Here is a 22,628-nt window from a genome sequence, read left to right as displayed (position 1 = left end):
CCTATTTGTCCAATATTCAGACCTTTTTGAACGGATTAAGATCATGTACTCTTTTTGAGCCTGTATCCAATCGTTCCGTGATGTAACCCCCGAGTGTCTGTAGGACCTCTCCAATTTACGCATCAATCTCTTCTGGCTCCGACATTCTTCGTCAAACCAGGCATCAGATTTTCGTAGACGCCGAGTTTTTTTAGAAATTGGAGCATATGTATTTAAAAGGGTTGAAAGGATGGTGTTATAATCTGCTGCTAGTTTGGTTGGCGACTCTGTTTCCCATGCGCTATGTGTACAGAGCGGAGAAGCTTTTAGTTCTGACAGGAAGTCGTCGAAGTTAAAAACGCGCCATGTTCTTGATGTGATAGTAACGTAAGGAATTTTCGGTGGGTTAAAATCGATTTCTGCGCGAATAAGTCGATGGTCTGATAGTCCTACATCCACACTATCCGCTACCAGAAACGGACCGCTTGACTTTGAGATAAAAATGTCCAAAGTTCCGCCAGCATCGTGAGTTGGGGAATTAACCCATTGACGGCATCCGAAGCAGTCTAATAAATCAGTGAATTTAAGAGTATTTGGTGATTCTAGACGCTCTAAGTGAATGTTAATGTCGCCTGTTATGAAAATATTATCGGAAAGTCCCACAACCCGCTCGAGAAAACACGAAAATTCATTAAAAAAGTCCAAAGTGATTTGTTTTGAACCAGGCCGGTATAGGGTACATAAAATGAATGATGCTCCTGCAGACGAAACTCGGCATCCCAAGTGCTCAAAGGTTCGGTATGCACCAATTGACACCCTTGTTAAACGCAAGCCCTGGCGACCTAAAATCACGATACCCCCGTGATTTACGCTAGCAATGTTGTCATCCCGAGAAATTTTTGCTTTAGGTCGGGCTTCTTCTAGCACGACATAACCTAAAACTCGGAGTCTCTTTATTGAAAAAGAGTCACTATTTTCGTGCCAAGTCTCAGTTATGGCCAGGACATGAAGATTCGGTTCGTTGAAAACCTCCCCTACCTCCTCTATCTTGTTATTAAGAGATCTAACATTCCAGGATCCTATACCTAGTTGACGGCTCTTAAAGTTGGCATGCCGTTGTATACAAGCATTAACTGTGTTATATTCTCTCTCCGGATTCGGGAGAATTTGAGTTGCTACTTTTCCCTGTTCTTCTGTTAGCGGTGACGTAACTATTTCGATGCTGTGTTCCAGATGTTTTTTCCTACTGCGTCCAGCTCTGCAACCACGAAACCTAATTTTACGGGTAGTTGTTTTAGTAATAACGCGTCCAAGGTTATACAGCGATATCTTTGCAGCTATTGCAGGGTCCAAATAGACACTTTCACTATTAAGTCTGAGTAGTGTGGCCCGGTCATATCCGACATTGTTTACAACCATTATAGCCCAAAGGATACCCTCATAAATCACTTACACGCACTTGAAACTGTTCACTAGTCTATCACCGTGCACATGTGGTAAGCATTTAAAACCGACGACCGATGTTTTGCCTTTCACTATGCACTTTTTGGATAACGTGGCAGATTTGAACTAAAAATATGTAAAACTTTATATTAAAACTTGAATTAAGCCCGAAGGGGCTACAGAAAAATTATTTTACTTTTGTACACGTAAACTAAAACTTAATGCGGTTATTTTATGCTAAATTTACACCTGGAAAATTGAGGACTTCCCAGGATTTCAAAAATAAACTCGGAGCGCTTCCAAAAAGCAGCCGGCAGCCCCGAAGAGCGCCCGAGAAAAAAAAAAGAAAAAAAAAAAAAAAAAAAAAGCTCAAAAGACTCAATATTTGTTGAAAAAGGTAGTATTTTTTGTTAATATACAATAAACCTAAGATAAAATTGTTAGAGAACAAATTAGAAGAGTCAATATTTTGACATACCTATTATCAGATTTCGCGATTCATTTGAAAAAACTCTTTTTATTAAAGGGTCTCTAATTCCAGGGTCAAAATAGATCCCGTTTGTTTCAATAATGACTTGATTTATTAAACTGTTTCCAATACAAATTAAGAGGTACTTTTTAGAGATAATTTTTCACCTGTAAACAACCAACTTAATTTTTACAGGTGAAAAAATATAATAAGTAGCAATTGTTGATTGAAGTACTAGTACATATTGAATTATTTGGCGTGTTAGGAATAAGCCGACGTTTAAATATTGCTTATTAAAAGCAATAATTATACCTAATTATTGCTTATAATAATTTGTTAAATTGTTAAAAGTATGTGAAGTCAATGGCTTAAGTTGTTTATATAAAATCTATAATTCAATAACTTACAGCCCTGGACTAGTATACATGTAATGTTTCCATATACCTCGCAAACCAACATCGACGCAAGATCTACCATATTATTGTAACAACTCCAACACGGAATCATAATTGTATACTCCCGTTCACCGTAAACTGAATTTCGGAACTGAGTATAAGGACTTTGCTGACATATTTGAGGCATAAATTACTAAATGTTAACTGGTCTCAGTAGAATTTATATCGGCAAGTAGAACAACAAATTTTATACGACTTCGACTTATTTATTAAACAAACTGCCCTAGTATAGCTCTGCTTCGACTTATTTAATTCATTATCGTACTGTTCCTAATTTACTATTTTTCCATCTTGCATTGTGGTGTGTTTTTTGTGATGTTATGCTAATTAAGATATTCTTCAAATTTTGAAAAAAATCATGTAAAAGCCCAGTTAGGCGTGAAATTGAATTTTTTTTTTCGATGCACTTTTTTAGATTAATATATATATTGTATTGAATTAATAACAAATAAATTAAGTACGGAATAATAAATAATTGAGTACGGAATTCTAGTATGGGGATCTGCTACAGCTAATAATATGAACCACTTAGATATTGCTCAAAAGAGCATTATAAAAACCATACTAAAATTACCCATCAGAACCTCCTCAAAAGATATTTTCAAGTGTTTTGATATTCTAAATTTAAAACAAATATATGCCAAGAATATTTTAATACATTATTTTAAAAACAGAAAATCTCCTAATGAAACTCGGATACATGATACAAGAGCCTCAAAAAGGGATATACGAGATGTTCCAAAATTCAAGACAAGTTTTGGCCAAAGAAACCACATATATCTGGCAACCAAACTTTACAATATCCTTCCTCCAAGTTTGAAAAAGATAGAAAAGATAAATAAGCTTAAGGAAAAAATCAAAACATGGGTGAAAGAAATTGATGCAGACATACTAGAAAATGTACTAAAAACATCATAGAAACTAAATAACAGAAAATCAAAAAAAATCTACCAGTCCGCCTCAGCACAGGACTACCTAGTGAGGAGGACTAAGAAGAAACTATATGAATGAAATATTATAGATTTGTATATAATGTAAATCTCATCACACCTTATTAAATAGAGACTAATAAAAAATAAATAAATAAATAAAAGTTTCCTAGTAGTCACCCTGTATTGAAAACAAACATAGGAGATAATGGTGAGGGATACAGTACAAGTGTATTGGCCTCACTTAGTCGATCCACAGTTGGTACTCCGAGTAACAAGGCGCTTGTAAAAAGGGTTAACATTTTTTCTGAAAACCTTAATTTTATTTTTTATATTTATTCTTCTTTGTAATCATAATCCACCTATTTATTATGTTACTGACATTCAAGCCTTCCCCAGTAGGCACAGAGGATAAACTGTAACATAACTCTGTTTCGGCACACACTTTTTTCTTTATTTAAATTCACATATGGAACTCTTACGTATTCTTACTCTTGACAAGAACCAACTCAAATATATGATTCACTTGATCGTGCCATGTCTTTCTCGGGCATCCCCGACTTTTCATTCATTTACGAGTTGTATATTATTCTATTTGAACCCTTTCTTACTGCTCCACATGCCCAAACCGTACAAGCGTCTCTTTCTTAATCTTTACCACTTTTCTTAACATAACTTCGCATTATTTCCGAATATACACATTGATTTTAGTCATAAAAAAGTTTTATCACACAAACGCCTCAGAGCTCTCAGCATACAGCATCAGTCTACTTTCATCTTTCCTCTGCCAGTTCTATTCCTCACTGCCATATATCAGGGTTGGAATAAGCACACCATTGTGGACTGATAGCTTTATAGCTATGTATATAACTACTATAAAACAAAATAATTTCCTGGTTCACTGCCCAAATTTAAAAGGAGCATCATGTCAATGAAATAATCAAAATAAACTCAAACATACACACACACACACACCTATTTACTACACCCGGTAATTACTAAATAAACATACAACATATGTAATACTACAAGGAAACATATCATAGGTACCCACCTAGAAATATTTAATAACTGTAAATTGTTTCATGACTAATTGTATTGTGTGTTTCTATAAAATTAAAAAAAAAATATTATTGTTCCCTCATGAAGAAAAATCAGTATTGCTAATTTATTAAAAAATAAAAATGGGATTGCAGGCCCTTAACGAATAAATTGAAGTTTCCTCTTAATATTTTAGTTAAAGAGATTTTTTAATATACCATAAGGATGTTGGAACACGTGTTCATAAAAATAATAATCTTTTCGCACTTCATCATCATATATTATCAACGCAACTGCAGGGGCATGAACGCGTGTTCCTATTTAGGATTTTGCCAAAAGTTTTTATTTTCATTGCCGAATTATTATTAAACATTGTAATACGACGATGTTTTGCGAGTAAAAAAAATATTTGAATTTTTTATTATCGTTTTGCTGCCGAGATTGAATTGTCATATTTTTCACTACTGACTTTATATTAAGTAGGTAAGCAGTTAAATCTGTCGTGACGATAAGCAATATCGCATGATATTCCTTATCGCTTCATTATATAGCAATCATTTTTTTCAAGGCTGGAAAAAACACAAATATTTTATTTAAGACGTATGTATTGAATAAATGAAATGTTAAATAGGAATGTAAATGCTGATCATATGAAGGAATTTGTTGTTTTAGATGCTGAAGAGTTTCATGAGCAGTTCTACTAACTATCAACATCTGTTAACGATGCTCGTGTCTACATAGTCAAGGGGGTCTATTTGTCTAGTTCCTGTGAGCCGACTCCATTGTGCTACCTGTTAAATAAACTTGCCTTCATTACATCCGTGCAATAGAACAACGAAGCAGATTTGCGTTGCTTTTTTTTACTCCATTCCAAAGGTGATTCAATAACGGATGTACTTAACCTTTCAGGTTTTTCAATTTTTTTGTCCAGCATGCAATGTTTCCGACGTATGTAAAATGTGCTATATACATGCTTTTTTTACGTAAAAAAATGCTGTTTTAGAAAACAGACAAAATTTACCGTTGTAATGATTTAAAATAAACTTTACTAATTCTAAATAATTAATTTTTCCATCAAGCATGAAAAACGTTGTCAAAAACGTTTACCACATTTTCACTTCATTTCTATCACCAAACATAGAAAAAATTGACAGAACTCAATATTCTAAAAACACATACCTTTTGTTGAGGGAAGTTGTAAAAAAACTACTACTTCACTTTCTCAAACAAGTAATAAATAAGTTAAGCCAAATGTTATCTTAGTGGCGTGAAATAAAATTATTCACTTTGGCTGCTTTTGGGATATTGTTCATGGCATCCAGTTTATATAATTGAGTTAAACTTTCTATTACTCTTTCTAACGACGAAAAAATTACGTATTTTCGTACGATAGAAAAAAAGTTAAGAATCCTTTTATAAAATATTGACGCTCGGCCATATATGACCCTAAAACACTCGCGGGGTTAAGATTTAAGACAGATCTGTACAGGGTCAACAGCTGGTCAATAATAAATTAGTATCTTTTCTACCTGTCACAAGTATCATGTATATCTAAAAAAAAGATAGTACCATAGCAAAATTAATTACAGTAAGGTGTAGATTAGATTAGTTCCTAACGATTGAGTTCAGATTCAAGTAATGTTATGTAATAATTCAGCTCCATAATGTTCGTCCTTCTTCAATCAATCCCTTCATCTAGCTGACCATCCTGATAAAAAGGTACATTCTATTTTACTACATCAAAAAAACATCGCCAGCTTTCTAATACCTTTTTGGTATTTTGTATGTTTTAGAAACCATTTTGTCAAATTGAAGATGAGTTTAGTAGATTTCGAGGTATTTTGTGTGTGGGTTGTGATATTTAATTGTAAGGTTTTGTAGGTCAACTGTTCAAAAGGTTTTTATGTGCTTGGGATGAAACTTTCTTCTCTGTAATTATTTCTAGCTGCTTTCGGAACATCAAAACGAATAAATTTTAATATAAATAATAAAAGAATTGTAGATATTTTTTCGAATTTCATTTTCTAGACGTTTGTGAAGTTAATGAGTTGATTATTATTTTTTTGGTAAACAAATGTTTTTAAGACAAGATTTTTTATGCATAGCACAAAGGGTAACAATTATTTTATAAGCAATAATTATTAGCCTGAAACACTCATCCACATTGAAAAATCTCCTGATAAAAGATACATGACGCCAAAGGGACGGTCATGTATCTTCTATCAGGAGATTTTTCAGTGTAGATGAGTGTGTCAGGCTAATAATTATTGCTTATAAAATAATTAATGAGTTGATGATGCTCTCAAAATCGCCCAGGTGAAGGACCACCATTCAGAATAAAAAAATAGCTTGAATTGCCAGGTCCTTCTCAGTCTTTGCCTTGTCCATATCATTCCCCTCACCACCACTTTTATCCTCTCACAATACCCCAACTAGTGATGCCATAGTCCCACCGGCTCAAGGCGGTAGGGACATCTTGTAAAATATAAAACATAAAGCGACATCATTTTAGCTACCATTGGTGGTATAGCGAAATTTTTTTTTCAATGGTAAGAAATAAGTAGTATATTATATTTTTTTATCTACATTAACTTTATTATCAGTGACTTAGTACTATTGTAGTTTTATTAAATACTAACAAAGAAGTCATAGATCTATGCTAAAAGGATTAAGCATTTAATCAACAGGTGTGTCAGATAGAAACGTTTTTGTAAATCAAATCATATAAAGGATTTGGAATTAGGAAAATGAATTTTAAGGCTGGCCGCATACATACGTTTTCCGTATTCGATTTCCGAATTCGTTTTCCGTATTCGGAATTCCGTGAGACTAGCGCAAACGTTCGTTTTTCTTCATTCGGAATGTATAAACGTCAGTACCAGTGTTGCCAACAAGGGCGATATATCGCCATTTAGGCTACTCAGAGCGAGAATCTAAGTGAAGTAGCTTAAAAGGCGACTGGTCGCCAATTAAGCTACTTCAAAAACATCAATTTTAAACATGTCCCGAAATTCTCTAGCCACACCCCCCCCCCCATGAAATTTATTTTTCTGGGGATAAATTTTATATTTTCTTGAAATTCTCTAGCCACCCTCCCCAAGAATTTTTTTTATTTTCTGGGGACAAATTTTATTTTTTTGAAATTCTCTAGCCACCCCCACCCCCACGAAATTTTTATTTTCACGTAAAAACATCAATTTTAAACATTTCCTACCTAACAGCAAATTCGGCTACTTTACGCTACCTTATGTATGAGAAACGGCGATATTAGGTCAAGATCCGTTGGCAACACTGAATTACTGAACGGAAATTTCCGAACGTTTGCGTCGGCACAAACAAAATGTATGCAAGAGCTGCGTTCCACATGACGTCATTAGGTTTTTTCCATTCGGTTTCTCCGAACGCCCCGGCTTGCATTCGGAACGTGCGTAAGGAATTTGTTCCGTTCGGAACTAAAACGAACGTGTGCGGCAGTTAATGTATTTTCTACTGATTCCGTGCATTCGGATGTCCGAATACGGAAAACGAATTCGGAAATCGAATACGGAAAACGTATGTATGCGGCCAGCCTAAAATCATTACGAAGTCAACACAGAAATATATTTTATTATAAGTTATTATTTTGTTGATTGTAACCAAGGCCAACCAACTTGTGTCGCATTTTAGATCTGAGTAAAATAACTGGAAACCGTTTAAGTTCTGGAACGGTTATAAATGTGTCGCAGACGTCCGCAATAAGCCAAAACCTTCTAGATCACAAGGCCGGGACACTCATTCAAAGCCATGACTTGCATGGGATTTTGCAAAAAAAATCTTTTTACTTTTTTTTTTTAAATTTATTCTTATTTATTGAAATATCTTAAAATGTTATTGTCAATTTAAAAAAATAAAAAATAAAATTACATTTTTGAGGTTCTCGTACAAGTTAGAAGGCTGATTTGATTCAGTGTCCCGGCCTTGTGATCTAGGAGGTTTTGAATAAGCACGCGAAATCAATGATTCCAATAGAGTACAACTCGTTTTAGACTTCTGTGCGAAACTTTTAAAATAGAAGTTCCTGCAACCCTTTACTAAACAGATAACCTGCTGTAGTAAAACGTTGCTACAAAACGCTTTTGCGCCATACTGCTTCGGAGACTGCTGCTTCAAAACTTTGTCGCAAAACCGAAGCGATTTCGGTTTTGAAAAATATACTGAAACACCCTTTATAAATGAATATCAGCGATTAACCCCTCGACATCCGTAATATTCTAAAAATGTGGTGTACAAAGCATTATTTTTTTTTAAACTTAACACTTTAAACCACAAAGGGCTATTTTTATTTGTATGAAAAAAGCATAATACACATATAATTGTTTTATTCAAAAATATATATGATTCACAGGCCAACAGGGATAATCAATAATATTTAACTGTAACACTAAAATTACCAAATGTTTGAAAATGGCCTTGAAAGCCAAACAGCTGTAAGAAAAATGTTATTACTAAATTTGATTTTAATTAAATTTAAAAAAAATGGATTTCTACGAATTAAACCCAAAAACAATAAATATACCAAATGTCTCATTTGCCTGGGAAGAAAGGATTCTGAGAAACTGCTAAGAACGTATTTTTCTAAACTCACACTGAGCAAAATAATTTCGGAAACCAATGGAGACTTAATTTAATCAAAATAATAATAATTACATAAATAAGCAAGACACGTTACAACTCACTACTTAATATTTTGATACCCTCACAGCTATTAGAAACCACAAACTTCATTTATTAAAATTGTGGTATCCTTCACACATAGATGGTACTCGTAGATCAATTGGTAACCATTAGGTTACCAATTGATGGGGTTAATTATTGAGAATAATAGGATAGTCAATAAAGTGGCAACTTCAAGGTCAGGGTCCAGATTATTCCAACCGCCTGCTAGATAAAATGTCAGAGCCCTTTGTCAATGGAATATAATAAATTATTTGACTCTGTGCAAAAACGGGCGGTCCGTTTGATAGATTCCCCAATCTTAACAAACGGACTGCAATCTTTAGAGCACAGGCGTCAGGTAGGTATGCTGTCCTTGTTCTATCGGTATTACAATGGAAGATGCTCTGAGGAACTAGCGTCATTGATCCCTTCGGCACCGGTGCGTAGTCGGGATACACGCCAAACGCGCGCCCAACATTTGTACACGGTTGACATTTGTCACATGAGAACGGGTCGTTTCTACGATTCGTTCTTAAGTTCAACAGCTCGGCTGTGGAACGAACTGCCGGCCTCTGTGTTTCCTCCCTCCTACAACATGGGACTCTTCAAGACCCATGTTCACTCCTTCCTCTCCACAAAAAGACCCTCCACACAGCATCCCCAAAGATGACATAGGCCCTGAGGGAAATTATTATCTTCAGGGCCTCCTGTGTGGAGTTAATTATAAAAAATAAAAATAAAATATTAGCCCGAAATATCTACATGTATTCAAAAAATCTTCCGATTAAAAATGCATAATAATACATCAATTATTATTAGTTAAAATGATATGTTATCATTTGTGTTAGTTTATCATTACAAATGATTATAATAAAGTCCAAAGTGTTTTGTCGGAAGCCGGAGATTTTATTAATCATTTATAAGAATTTGAGACAACCCTGGAGTCACGACAACATTTATTATTAAAGCAAAAAATCTCGAAGTTAGGTTAATTTGAATTATTCCTGGGGGTCAAAGGGTTAAAGAGATGATCTTCCCAAAGTGTGTGCTTTAATCAAAGGAGAAAGATTTTTCCCCGGCTTTAGTGCGCGCAGCTCCAGTAACATCATGCGACGCTTTCCGGACCACACTTGGATCACATTCAATGCGTATTCAAATAAAACGAGTTTATTCAAATACATAATGGACGTCAAATCGAGGAATGTGTCTGTGGAAGAAAGGGAAGCAGAAGAGGAACAAAAACGATATTGAACCGATGCCGCACAGGGAACAATAACAACATTCTTCTTAGGGGCAGGGCTGGTCAAGTAGCTAAAGGTAACACATGATAATGGTCACGCAAGGTCGCTTTCACCAAATACCCTATAATATTAATAATATCTCCAACTTCTGAAATTTCCCATATATTCTCATGGCAACATGCCTTACTAGCGCCCCCTAACGGCATGCGTTGTGCGCCTTGGTTTTCTCTCATTCATTTTAATGGATTTTATGTGAAATATTTAAAATTATGATTATTTTTCCAATTATTTCTGGCTTTCAGAATGTTTAAGGCAATATTATAATTCTAAATTTGAAAACCCACTTACTACCTTACTGCTTTTTTGCTGACCCATAAAAAAATATTTAACAAGCCATTAACTCTGTCTGCGTCTGTTTAAAAAAATAATATGAAACTTTTTTAAATATTTCATTATCATTTTAAGATTTCAGTATATTTAATGAATTTAACATATGCAATATATCAATAATGTGCATTAATATTTTCGATAATTTAAGACTAGAACGTTTTTGAACGTCAACCTTGAAGATGATTTATTTCTTCAACATGAATACAGCTTTGCTGAATTTTTAATAATTTAATAATAAAAATAATAAATCAAAAACAATTTTTTTGCTATGATTAAACGAACTTACATTTCACCGACTATAACCCTTTTCAACGTTTTTTGGCTTCTTGAAAAACGACTTGAGGAGTGTTTTAGTTGTTTGTAATTATTCCATCCGTAAACTGCATAGACAGAACCAACTTTTTGGGACATTTTTATATATTTTTTTATCAATATTGATCAAAATACAAATAAGAAAGCTGCGGCTAGCGTTGTTAATACTGCCAATGTTTTATTGGACGTATTATCAATATTATAGGACATTTGATTTCACCATCAAACCGGGAAATGAATAAAATAGTCTGAAACGCTCACTAACTAACACATCTAGGCAGATGGATCGCAAAACAACTTGGTTTTGGCACAGACTCTTTGCTTGATTCACAGTCACACGGTATCTCATAATATCCTTCTGTTATTTTGACTTTTGACTCAAGTACTTGATTGACTGAATGGTGCCATGTCTTCATCAGGCGTTCCCGACTTCTTCTGCCATTTACTTACACGTCGTGTAGTCGAAGCTCCTTTCATCCGCTCCATATGTCTAAACCATCGATCAAAGATCAATCAATCAAATATCAGTCTTGAATTATTTTTGGGACCCAAGACCACAACCCTGCTGGGGCTTTGCTGTGTATATTTATCCAATGCACAAAACAAATTGCATTTCGTTCGGAAAGAATCTTGCAATCATACATAAAGATAAGCAGCCAACAAAAATATGCGTTAAGAAAATGAAGATAATATTGATAGTCCTTAGTCGAAGTATGATAGGTCAAATACGACTGTAGGGTCGAATAAGCTCAGGGGTAGAGAAAATTTTAGCAGATTCTAATCTTTTTCTGATTTTTATTTTTTTTCGTTTGAGAGTCGTTAATATTGTTAACAATTAATCGGGTTTCCAATGAATATAATTGACAATACCTGGCTTAATCTCACCACTCAAACTGGTTTCCTTGCATTGACAAGCTCACTGGTTGTATAACTTTACTTGCTACTCTTATCTGCTTCCAAGCAAGTCTACAAATCAGTCTCCTGGACACAATAGCAAAAGGTACAAATTCGACACACTAACTTAAACTTACCTATTCAACTGAACGGTAATCCCTTGATGTGGGGGTACGTTTTCAACACTCAATTTTATGCCGACATCAGTGATTTCATTTTGAAACAAGTTTGATTTAGGAGTAACACTTCCGAAGTTATTGGTAAATGCGATTAATACAATTCTTAAAAAGGAAAAGAACAGTTTTAAGAAACAAAATGAATTTGGGGAATTTGTAATCACCCTTTTTTAATAACATTTTTTCTCACGTTGGCAGGTTGAAATTATTACTCAAATATAAATTGAGTGGAAGAAGTGAGACGTGAAAAACCCTAACTTAATTAAAAGGGCTTTTAATTAATATCGCACATATTAAGATCTACGTAGTTCATTATGTCCTTTTTGTAAATTCACTCGAAGCTTCTTCAAAGCTCACAGGTAACTAAAAACAGATTTGTTTATTTAACTCTTAACCAAATACCGCAGGTATTATGTCCTTAATCTACGGATAAAACTAGTTTTATCGCTCAATTAATGAGTTTATGTTCGTTTTATGCTTTTATGAATACGGAGTGTCCATAAAAAAAGGTGTGGAGATCTTAACTGTGGTTTGACCGGTTTTAGGTGAACTTCAGTAACGTTTTGTGTTTATGAATAACACTAATTTGTCGCTTTGAATTAAAACATCTCACACTTGTTAAAAACGATCTCGGGTATTCTTTAAGAATTCTAGAGAATATTTCGCCGACTTTTACGATATTCTGGGAAAGGAATAAGAACACAGGAGAAGAAAATATAAGTAATTGAGAGCGAATTACGTTATGATTTGTTTCTAGAAGATTTACATGGAAATTCGGATTAAATAATGTGTTACTACCCAATTGGCGTTTAAAAAAGACTATATGTAAATGAAAGAGAAGATCAATTGTGTTATTATCACAATGAAAAAAGAGGATCGAGGACAGTAAGCTTTTCCTGGTGATGATATTGGTTTATTTGAGTCACGCTGGTTTCTTAAATATTTTGTGGGTCACTTATAGTTTCTATGTATACACCTTACAATCACCATCAATGTTAGATTTTCACAACATGAACTCTGTTTAAATTCACCACACGACCATATTGAACTTGTGGATGATATTTGCATTACTTAATGGACTTTTCACAAGCCTATTGATACGAACAGCGACATAAAATGCACTCTCACCTACGAAGAAAATTATAAAATAACTGACATGTGTGTGTTAATAACAAATGAAAAATGTACTGTGTATGTCTTAACAAATAAATAAATAAACACTCGCTACGATCTTATTTTTTCAATTCTTGTTTCTTTCAAGGTGAGACTTAGGAAAGGAGCAAAGGAAAATACAATTTGAGTAGGACATTGGGATGTGGAATAATCTAAAAGCTGTTTCAATATTAAACAGCAGCAGTGGAATCATTCAGCGAGGTCATTACAAGAAAACATGTAGGTACCTTCTTACAACGTAAGTTCAAATAAATTCCAAAAGCTCTGCCAATATTTTTTAATATATTTTTTTAATTTTTTTATTTATTTATTTATTTATTTATTTATTTAGTACATGTGATGATACAATGACGCATGTACATATACATAAAAAATACTTTGACTGCCCAACTACGAGGAATTCCCGTTTTAGGACAGTCAAATTTATCTATTACATTTTTGTAAACAACTGTAACGACTATTATCCAATAATAACACAGTAGGTACAAAGCGTGTAATACAAACTGAAAAACAGTACCAATGAAAGAAGAGAATGGTGGTACCTATCTACAAATTAGCCAAACCTGAATAAAGCAATGACAGATTGTACAAAAACATACATCAGTAGTGTCATGATTTCTGAGCAAGGTTTTAATGAAATATACGATTTATGCAATACACATAAGTTTTTCTAGTTATAGTGTAGTTTAGCCGTGAAAAATATGAGGCTTTGTGCAGAAGTAGTTATTTATTAATTATTTAATTTTTTCAATCCAAAGTAACAATTTTTAATGTTGTGTACAATTTTATTTTAATATAAAAACAAAATTTGCATACGAGTGTTATTCTTGTCAGGTTGATATTAGTTCCTAGCTAGGCAAATTGCCTGTTCTAAGGAATAAATGCAGTGAAAATGCCAAATGTTGTAGAAAAATATTGTTTTTATTAAGACTATCTACTAGGTTTTTTCTAGTTGTGTCATAATACATACATAAGTTATTCTTCTGACATAGGTATAGGGCTGTCTATGCTAATATACTGAATCTCACGTTGATGATTATGGAGATGCACATTTGCTCATCGCCGTTTTCGTTACCTAACCATGGCATATTCCATGGAACGCTATTGTAAAAAAATATTAAAGATGTGAAAACAAGTGATTTCGGAGTTCAAAAATTGTTTAAGTACAAGTGGAACAAACTGAAGAAAAAAATCTAATTAACAACAAGAAAAAGAGAGTATTTACAGTTGTTCATGTATCCAACCAGTGCTAGTACTCTAGCACATACTCCAGGGGACCAAGGACCACCACAGCCATCTCCCCAGGAAATTCCAACTAGAATTCCATCAACGATCAATGGACCGCCAGCATCTCCCTAGCAAGAGTCAACGCCACAAACTCTATACAAACCTCCGAAGATCATCCTGTCGGTAAGAGGGTTGAAACCAAAGCAGGCGAAAACGCAAGTAGATTGGTTGGTAAAGAGGAGCGTCACATTACGGAGATTTTTTTGTTAAAAAATTTGAGTCTTGTTTGCAAAAGAAAGAGCATTAAAAATACAAAAAAATGTGTCAGTTATTTAAGTAAATATTTTGTACTGCCGTGATACTATATTAAACATAGCTTACAGTCATGCTTTCCCATCCAGTGACCAAACCCCTCGAGCCGGCGGAAACATCCTGGTTTAATTCTGGCAGAGGAAAGTTCTTGCTAAAGACGTCACCAATGTTGATAGCTTCCATGAGGATGAGAACACCGATATCATAGTCAGAATTGAGGATGGGTCCCACCCTAGACACTTTGTAGGAAGTGCCGTCAGATGCATGCTGGCTTGATCCGGTACGGAAATTCCATAAGCTGATGGTGGTTCTGGAATAACATAATCACATTTTTTAACTGATATTATTATGTATAGTTATGAGGTTTGATGGGATGATTCCACATCTTGATTAAAAAAAAAAATAGTAAGACATTTCAACATACAAGACGGTACACTGTGTAGCAGTCAGGATGGCCGTGGGCGTAATTATAAAAACTCCACAACGGATTCCTCTATTGTGCTGGAGTGGGCCACCTAACATCCAATGGCAATGGGTCATCTTGAATAGAAGCCTCAGTTCCACCAATAATGGGAGACAGGCATTTAGAATACATCAATGGAGACAGACCGATTCCAAGGAATGGGCCGAGGACCCCGGCTGGCAAAGATAATTTCTTCATATCCTTCGCAAAAATTACAACAATATAAAATCACTCATTTGAAAACGTTATTAAAAGAAATGTTTTGTACCAAAAGATTCTTAGTTTAGATAACTTACCAGAAGCCACGGGCACGAGAGCGGCGAGTACTATATTGTAATTGTTTCTTGCTGGGACGAACTACATTATCTATGAATTAATTAAATATCTAATATAATGTACTAGTTATTCAATTGGAAGCTTAGCAACCTTTTTGATAACATTGTTTTTTTTTAAATTTTATTATCATGTTCTCTCTCATTGGAGTGAGTAAATAGTTTAATAGTTTAAGTCAATTTAAATATCATTATCATTGGACAGCAAAATCCATCTTAGCATAGCATGACAAGAGGAATGGTGCTATTGAATGAAATCTCAGAAGCACTAGATATATATAATTCTTCTTTAAATAGCCTAAAGTTTTTTTTGTATAATAATTATCTTCATAGGTGTTAAGATTGTCAAATTGAGAATTGTACAATAATTGGATAATCTATCTGTTGTGCAATAAATAATAAATAAAAAAAAATAAAAAAAAATCTTCTGTAAAGGTCCTATATTTTAAAGTTTCTATATTTTATCGAGTTATTACGTGATATCTCATGACCGGTTTTGTCTCAGCTTCCAGAAAATTTAGAAATAAACTTTGGATCTCCCTTTACCGCTGGTGTGCCGGAAATGTCTATCGGCATCGCAAGATTTGTGCCCGTCGCGTGCCGAGAATGATTTCAAAGTTTTAATTTATTAGGGAAGAGGTGCATGTAATAATAACAGGTTACCATAACAAAATAAATATCATAAAAATGGTGTTTAATCTTATTAAAAACAAGGATAAGAGATTATTTACAACTGATCATGTATCCATCCAACCAGTGCTGGTACTCTAGCCCATACTCCAGGGGACCAAGGACCACCGCAGCCATCTCCCCAGGAAGTTATTCCAACTAGAATTCCATCAACGACGAATGGACCACCAGCATCTCCCTGGCAAAAGCCAACGCCACCAACTCCATACAGACCTCCGCAGATCATCCTGTCGGTAACAGGGTTGAATCCGAAGTAGGCGGAAACGCAAGTAGATTGCTTCATAACGGGGAGCGTCACCTTGCGGAGGTTGCGTTGTTTAACACTTGCGTCCTGTTTACAAAGGAAAAATAATTAAAATATACGAAAAAATGTGTCAGTTGTTTCTGTTAATATTTCGTGCTGCCCTGACACCATAATTAACTTACAGTAATACTTCCCCATCCGGTAACTAAACCTGTGGAGCCGGCGGGAATATCCTGGTTTAATTCTGGGAGGGGAATGATTTTGGTTATGACGTCATCTATATCGATAGCTTCCATCAGGATGAGAATAGCGATGTCGTAGTCGAAATGAACATAGGAGAATTGGGAGTGTGTCACCACCGTGGATACTTTGTAGGAAGTTCCACCAAAAGCGTGATTGATAGATCCGGCACGGACATTCCAATCTCCGGCGGCGGTTCTGGAATAACCAAATAAAATTACGACGTGTAGTCAAATCATGTCGGTCAAATCATAAAGCTGTTCAAATCGGCAAATCACGAACTTAGGTTAGCTTCACCCTTACTTCAACAACTGAATAAAGGAATGACATTTTAACTCACGAAAGGGTGCATTGTGCAGCAGTCAGTATGACTATGGGGCTGATGATGGAGCCTCCACAACGAATTTCGCCTGTGTGCTGGAGAGCCACCTGCCATGGAGCATCCTCAATGGCAGCCTCAGTTCCACCAATAATTGGTGGTTGGCCGATTCCACGGATCGGGGCGAGAACGCCGGCTGGAATAAGATATATAATAATACGTAATGTTCTTACATTACATACGAAACAATAACAAAATATTAAGATGCGCTAAATTCCCGATCAATCATTTGAAAATGGGAAAATTAATGATTTGTTTTTAGTATAAATTGTTAGATAACTTACCAGAAGCCAAAACCACGAGAGCAGCGAGCACTACGAATTGAAACATTTTGCGAGTGATACCCAACTGCATCAGAGCTAGAGTATTTATATAATAATTAATTTCTTGTTTGAATAAGCGATATTATCTTCAAATAATAAATGTATTATCTATGATATATCCATAAATTGGAAGCTAATCAATCTTATGGATTAAAAAAATCCGAGCCTCTATTGTGATCAATGCATAGCGAAGATTTTATTCGAGATCTCGAAAGAGTGCAATAATTGTAAAAAATTAAAAGAAAGACAAACATTCAAGGGTTCCAAAAGCTGACAACATTTGATAATCTCCTAATATCACCATTTAAAGCAGAAGAAGTTGCTTGTGCAATAGAGAATGACTTAGCCAGCTTAGAAATTAAAGAGAAGTGTCCTGGGTCAACTCAGCCACCAACGGTATACACTTGCAAACAGCGGTGAATTTGGAAAAACATCAAAACAATATCTTCTTTTTTAATTCGATTAAGATTAGATTATTTTTTATGTATAGAAGGTCAATCAGGTGTAATGCGAAGATTAAATGAGAATGACATTAATTTAAAAATAATAACTAGCTGTCATTTTCTCGGCTTTGCTCGGTGTTATGAATGTTTGTGGTAAAGTTTTATGGTTGTGAATTCTAGTGAACTGGGTTTAATTAAAACCCTGTTATGATATAATCGTGTGTTTGAATTTTGAATACATGCGATAAATGTAGCCTTGTCCCTAGCACTTCGATGGTAACTGCAGCTCTCGCTCAAGATATTCTGATATTTGCATTGCATCATTCTACTGAACATGAGTCTATTGAAATGCCTGTACTATCATATTGTGCATTTTGGTAGATGATTAGAATTTAGCTCCAACCATACCTCCCCTATGCCGATTTTGAAACAAATCAGTAGAGAACCTATCAGCTAACGATCGGGAACTTGTCAGAAATTTAGCACCCTATAACAATCAAGGAGAAACCAAGATGTTTAAATAACTTAATGTGTAAACCTCAAATAGTAATATTCAATCACTGAAGTCAATATTTGTGACACTCAAACGAAAATTAGAAAAAGAAAAATCAGATTAAGATGTGGTCGCAATCAGAAAGTGAACCCAGGATCCATTCTGGGTTCAATTCGTAGTTCAAATTTGCCAACATTATCTTCAATGATTATTATCAATAAAGGTATTAATATGAAAATATAGTTAAAGAATGGCTATTTAAAAACATGTATTTGGTTGCTATTATCAATTAATTGACACTATTCCTAATCGCTAAAACTTCAAAGTTATCTAATTTCAAATCCACTGTATTTGTACTTAAATATTTTAACAATTTACTTACATCAATAGAATGATTTGTTTCCAAAACCTGTTTTGATTAAAGTTTGGTGTATACAAAATATGTTATTTTAAAAATAGAAAACTATATTTAAATTATGCTATTACTTGTTGTTCTTTTGTTTCTGTTGTTAAAATTATTGTTCTTATTTAAAAAAAAACAAAGGTTGTTACTTTAAATAAAACATATATGAAAAGTAATAAATTACAATATCTACTGTGTAAAAAGTGTAACTGTGAAATAAAATGTTTATATTCCTGTTCTTTTTTTCGTAAAATAAATTTGCAAAATCACTCTTTTGTTTGCACCATAAAAATTTTGCGGAAGCACAAAATAAAAAACGTTGATTTGATTTCTTTCAAAATCCTGACGCTGGTGAGAAGAGACAAAGTAAAAACCAATCATTTTATGTAAAGAGTTTTATTGAGTATTAAGTTTATATTTGAATACCTAAGAATTAAAAAATTAAAGATCTAATAGAATGTAGAATAACCAATGTTAATGTCTAAAGCATTATTTACAACTGATCCTGGATCCAATCAACGAGTGCTGGTACTCTAGCCCATACTCCGGGGTAGCGGGGAAGAGCGCAGCCATTTCCCCAAGAAGTGACTCCGATAATGACTCCGTCGATAACAAATGGACCACCATAATCTCCCTGGCAAGCATCAACGCCACCGACTCCCATCTTTCCTCCACAGATCATTCTATCAGTGATGTTGCTGAATCCGCTGTAGGCAGATTCGCAAGCTTCATGGGAGACAACAGGGATCATCACCTTGCGAAGGGTGCTTGTAAATGAGCCTCCGGACTATTGGAAAATAAATTAAAAAATTATTTCTTTAATGTAGCTATAACTTTGTGGTTATCCATTATAAATAAATGAAACAATTTGTTTGAACCACTACTTTTTAAAAATTAAATATTCCAACTCAAGATTACATTAGGTGTTGAAGTGGGGGTGGGGGCGTGACTTCGGATTAGGGAGGATTGGTGTAGGAGTTGGAACGGACAGTGAAAGGGAACATGGTAGGCGGATATAAAAAATATGTATTGTAGTTCAAACAATTTAACATCGTGTCATTATTTAAAAAATATTTTATCTTATGATGAAAGTAGGTGCGTTTGTGTTTGTAAATTCTGATAATATTTCGTGTTCCATAACTTACTTCAGAAGATCCCCATCCGGTGACCAAAGCATCAGATTCGGGATGAACTTCCTGGTTCAAGGTTGGAAGGGAAATTATCTTAGTATCGACGTTATCGATGGCGATAGCTTCTGTGAGGATGAGAACAGCGATGTCATAGTCGAGCGTCATTGGAGAGTATTGCGGGTTGGTCTCCACCCTGGACACGTTGTAGGAAGTTCCGCCAGATGCGTACTCGCTAGATCCAGCACGGACGTTCCATAAGCCTGCATCTGTTCTGTATTAAGAAATCCAATTTGTTAATTAATTATTTTTTGTTTAGATCAACCCATAAGAAACAAAGTTTTTTCACTAAAAATCTATTTTCTTTTTTCGAGCTAATTTTTTCAATGTCACGAATTAAAATATTAAAAAAATGGTTTGACAGAGGATTTAACCTCCCTCCCAGGGACTGGAGTCAACCACTCTAACAACTGAGCCAAATCTCAATTGGGTACGACCGAAATTTATTTATTATATTATCTGCTGTAAATTTTTAAATATAATGTCATCAAATTTAAGAGATTTGCGGAGGTTAGTTTTTGTCTCCAAGATTCCATTTCATTCATTCATTCGTTTATTCATTCAATCAAGTGAACAAAATCTAATTTAAAATAGATGTATAAAAACGGTTAATTTTTATTTATATCATATTTATAAAAATAATCGTGTCTGCAGCAAGCGGGTGGAGTGGATTTGATTTATATAAATATGTACAGCAAACAAAATAAAGTTGCTGTCTACATTTGATTTTAAAAAACTCTGTTTAATCCCGGAAAAGCCGGGGACTTCAACAAGATATTTATAAATAAACTGTATTTTGAATTAAATGAATTAATAATATTAAATATAAAAAAAAACTTTAAATTTAAATAGAGTTCTAAAAATTAAACTTGATAACACAAAATAATAAACAAAATTTGGTTATGCTATTCATAAATCGACTCGAATCTCCACCAGAGATGGTTAAAATGTAAGGCTACACTTACGAAATTGTGCAATGTGCAGCAGTCAAGATGACTGTGGGGGCGATAATGGAGCCTCCGCAACGGAGTTCTCCGTCGTACTGAAGGGCCACCTGCCATGGAGCATCCTGGATGGAAGCCACAGTTCCTCCAACAATGGGGGACTGGCCAATTCCACGGATTGGACCAAGGACGCCGGCTGGAATAAAAATCGTGAAAATGATAAAACACACAACATAACGTGTAATGCAATTCATCGTTTAAGACCCCGTAGTAAACTTTCATAGATGGTTTGAAAGGGAGAAAATATGTAATAAAGCACGACTCGTTTGAAATAGAGCCAAAATCTCTCGACAAATTCTTTAGTTGCATTTAAAGATACACTGTGAATTTTTCCATACTCATAACACATTAAATAACAACAAAGCGTGTTTTTAATAATTTATAAAAATCATTATTTTAAAAACAACAAAACGTGACTTTTTTTCATAACAAATTGGAACTTAAAAACTTAAAGAAAAGCATGTTATAAATCGGAAGAAATTGGGAATGCAGGGGCTGTTTAAATTTAAAAACACACTCAGTTTAGAAATGCTAAATGGAAATCTTACCAGAAGCCAAAGCCACGAGAGCAGTAAGTATCACGAATTTGAACATGTTGGTTTTGATATTTTACTACGTTGTGTCAGAGTATTTATATCATTTTGCTCTGCAGATAAATTCTATCTGTTGGATAAGCATTGTTATCGACGAAAGATTTATCTAAGTTTTTGAAGAGCAAATTGGTGGGTGGGTACGGTATCAATTATAAAGATAAAAAATCGCATTTGGAGATACCGGTATTCTGGTGTGACGTTATTACCGAACGTATCACACTTATAACATATATGAGTGGTCAAGGATTTATTTAAGCAGAGATGATTTTTTTTATACATTTTTGAATTTTGTCGTGTATTCTTATTTAATTTCATTAATTTAACCTAATGGTACAAATGTTATTAGTTAACAGTGGTTAAATGTACTTCACATATAGCAATAAAGTTACGAACTTAGTATAGTATATAAGTTAGGGTGTCCCAGGACATAAGGAAGATTTTTTTTCATGAATTTAAATATGCATACCCTCTTATTTTATTCCATTTGATCCCAATAACTCATATAATAAATATTATTTTGATTAAACACCGGTAACCCGTGCCGACTTGATGCCAAACATATGGTACAGAGTTAATATGGAAGGATTTTTAACTTTCATTTTTGTCGGATAAATAAAATTTAAAAATGCACAAATGTTCAATTATGTAGTATTTTATATTTAAAAATGATTTATTGATTAAATTTTTTCTTCATAGTTTGTTTTTTACAGTCAGGATAAATATTCCAGTGTTCCTGAACGCATCGTAACAAAAATTATTTTTGTTCCTCTTCGACCGTGAGATTAAGCCATGAAAATCTTGCATTAACTTAACAGTTCTTTCAGCTGTATCATTCACTACCCTCAGCGGCGACACCTTCTTTCTGACTTCTTGATACGAAGCAATATTTGACCACATCGTAGGGAATTCGTTAAGAAAACTGGCATCTGTTTTCAGACGATCAAACAAATACTTGTTCTTGACTGAAATGAAGTCGTAAATATTTTTCTCTGAAAAAAAAGTCACTAAATTATGATATGAACAAAAACCTCGATTCAAAACATAATTTATACTACTTAATAAACTTACCATACAATTTACCATCAAGATCTTCCTTCG

General features: G+C 34.2%; 1 protein-coding gene across 1 annotated transcript; it reads right to left on the bottom strand.

Moving 5' to 3' along the window:
• Positions 1-19,145: 19,145 nt before the first annotated feature.
• Positions 19,146-21,531, bottom strand: LOC149423346 (trypsin-2-like). Its single transcript, XM_089632679.1, has 4 exons — positions 21,486-21,531; positions 20,899-21,073; positions 19,892-20,147; positions 19,146-19,533 (listed from the first exon to the last, which is right to left on the bottom strand). Exons 1-4 carry the CDS (start codon positions 21,529-21,531, stop codon positions 19,240-19,242), a joined length of 771 nt encoding a protein of 256 aa, XP_089488805.1. The 3' UTR covers positions 19,146-19,239.
• Positions 21,532-22,628: the final 1,097 nt, after the last annotated feature.

The sequence above is a fragment of the Hesperophylax consimilis genome, chromosome 6 (assembly GCF_061612785.1).
Source record: "Hesperophylax consimilis isolate HC1 chromosome 6, BYU_Hcon_1.0, whole genome shotgun sequence".
Taxonomy (NCBI): domain Eukaryota; kingdom Metazoa; phylum Arthropoda; class Insecta; order Trichoptera; family Limnephilidae; genus Hesperophylax; species Hesperophylax consimilis.
The sequence above is the reverse complement of the archived record's forward strand: the minus strand, read 5'-3'. Positions and strand labels throughout refer to the sequence as shown.

Excerpts from the sequence above, each read along its gene's own strand:
- LOC149423346 (XM_089632679.1), bottom strand. The coding sequence starts at position 21,531 with ATGTTCAAATTCGTGATACTTACTGCTCTCGTGGCTTTGGCTTCTG. Across the intron at positions 21,074-21,485 it reads TCTCGTGGCTTTGGCTTCTG|CCGGCGTCCTTGGTCCAATC; the intron begins GTAAGATTTCCA and ends TTTTTATTCCAG. Across the intron at positions 19,534-19,891 it reads CCGGATGGGGATCTTCTGAA|TCCGGAGGCTCATTTACAAG; the intron begins GTAAGTTATGGA and ends ATTTTCCAATAG.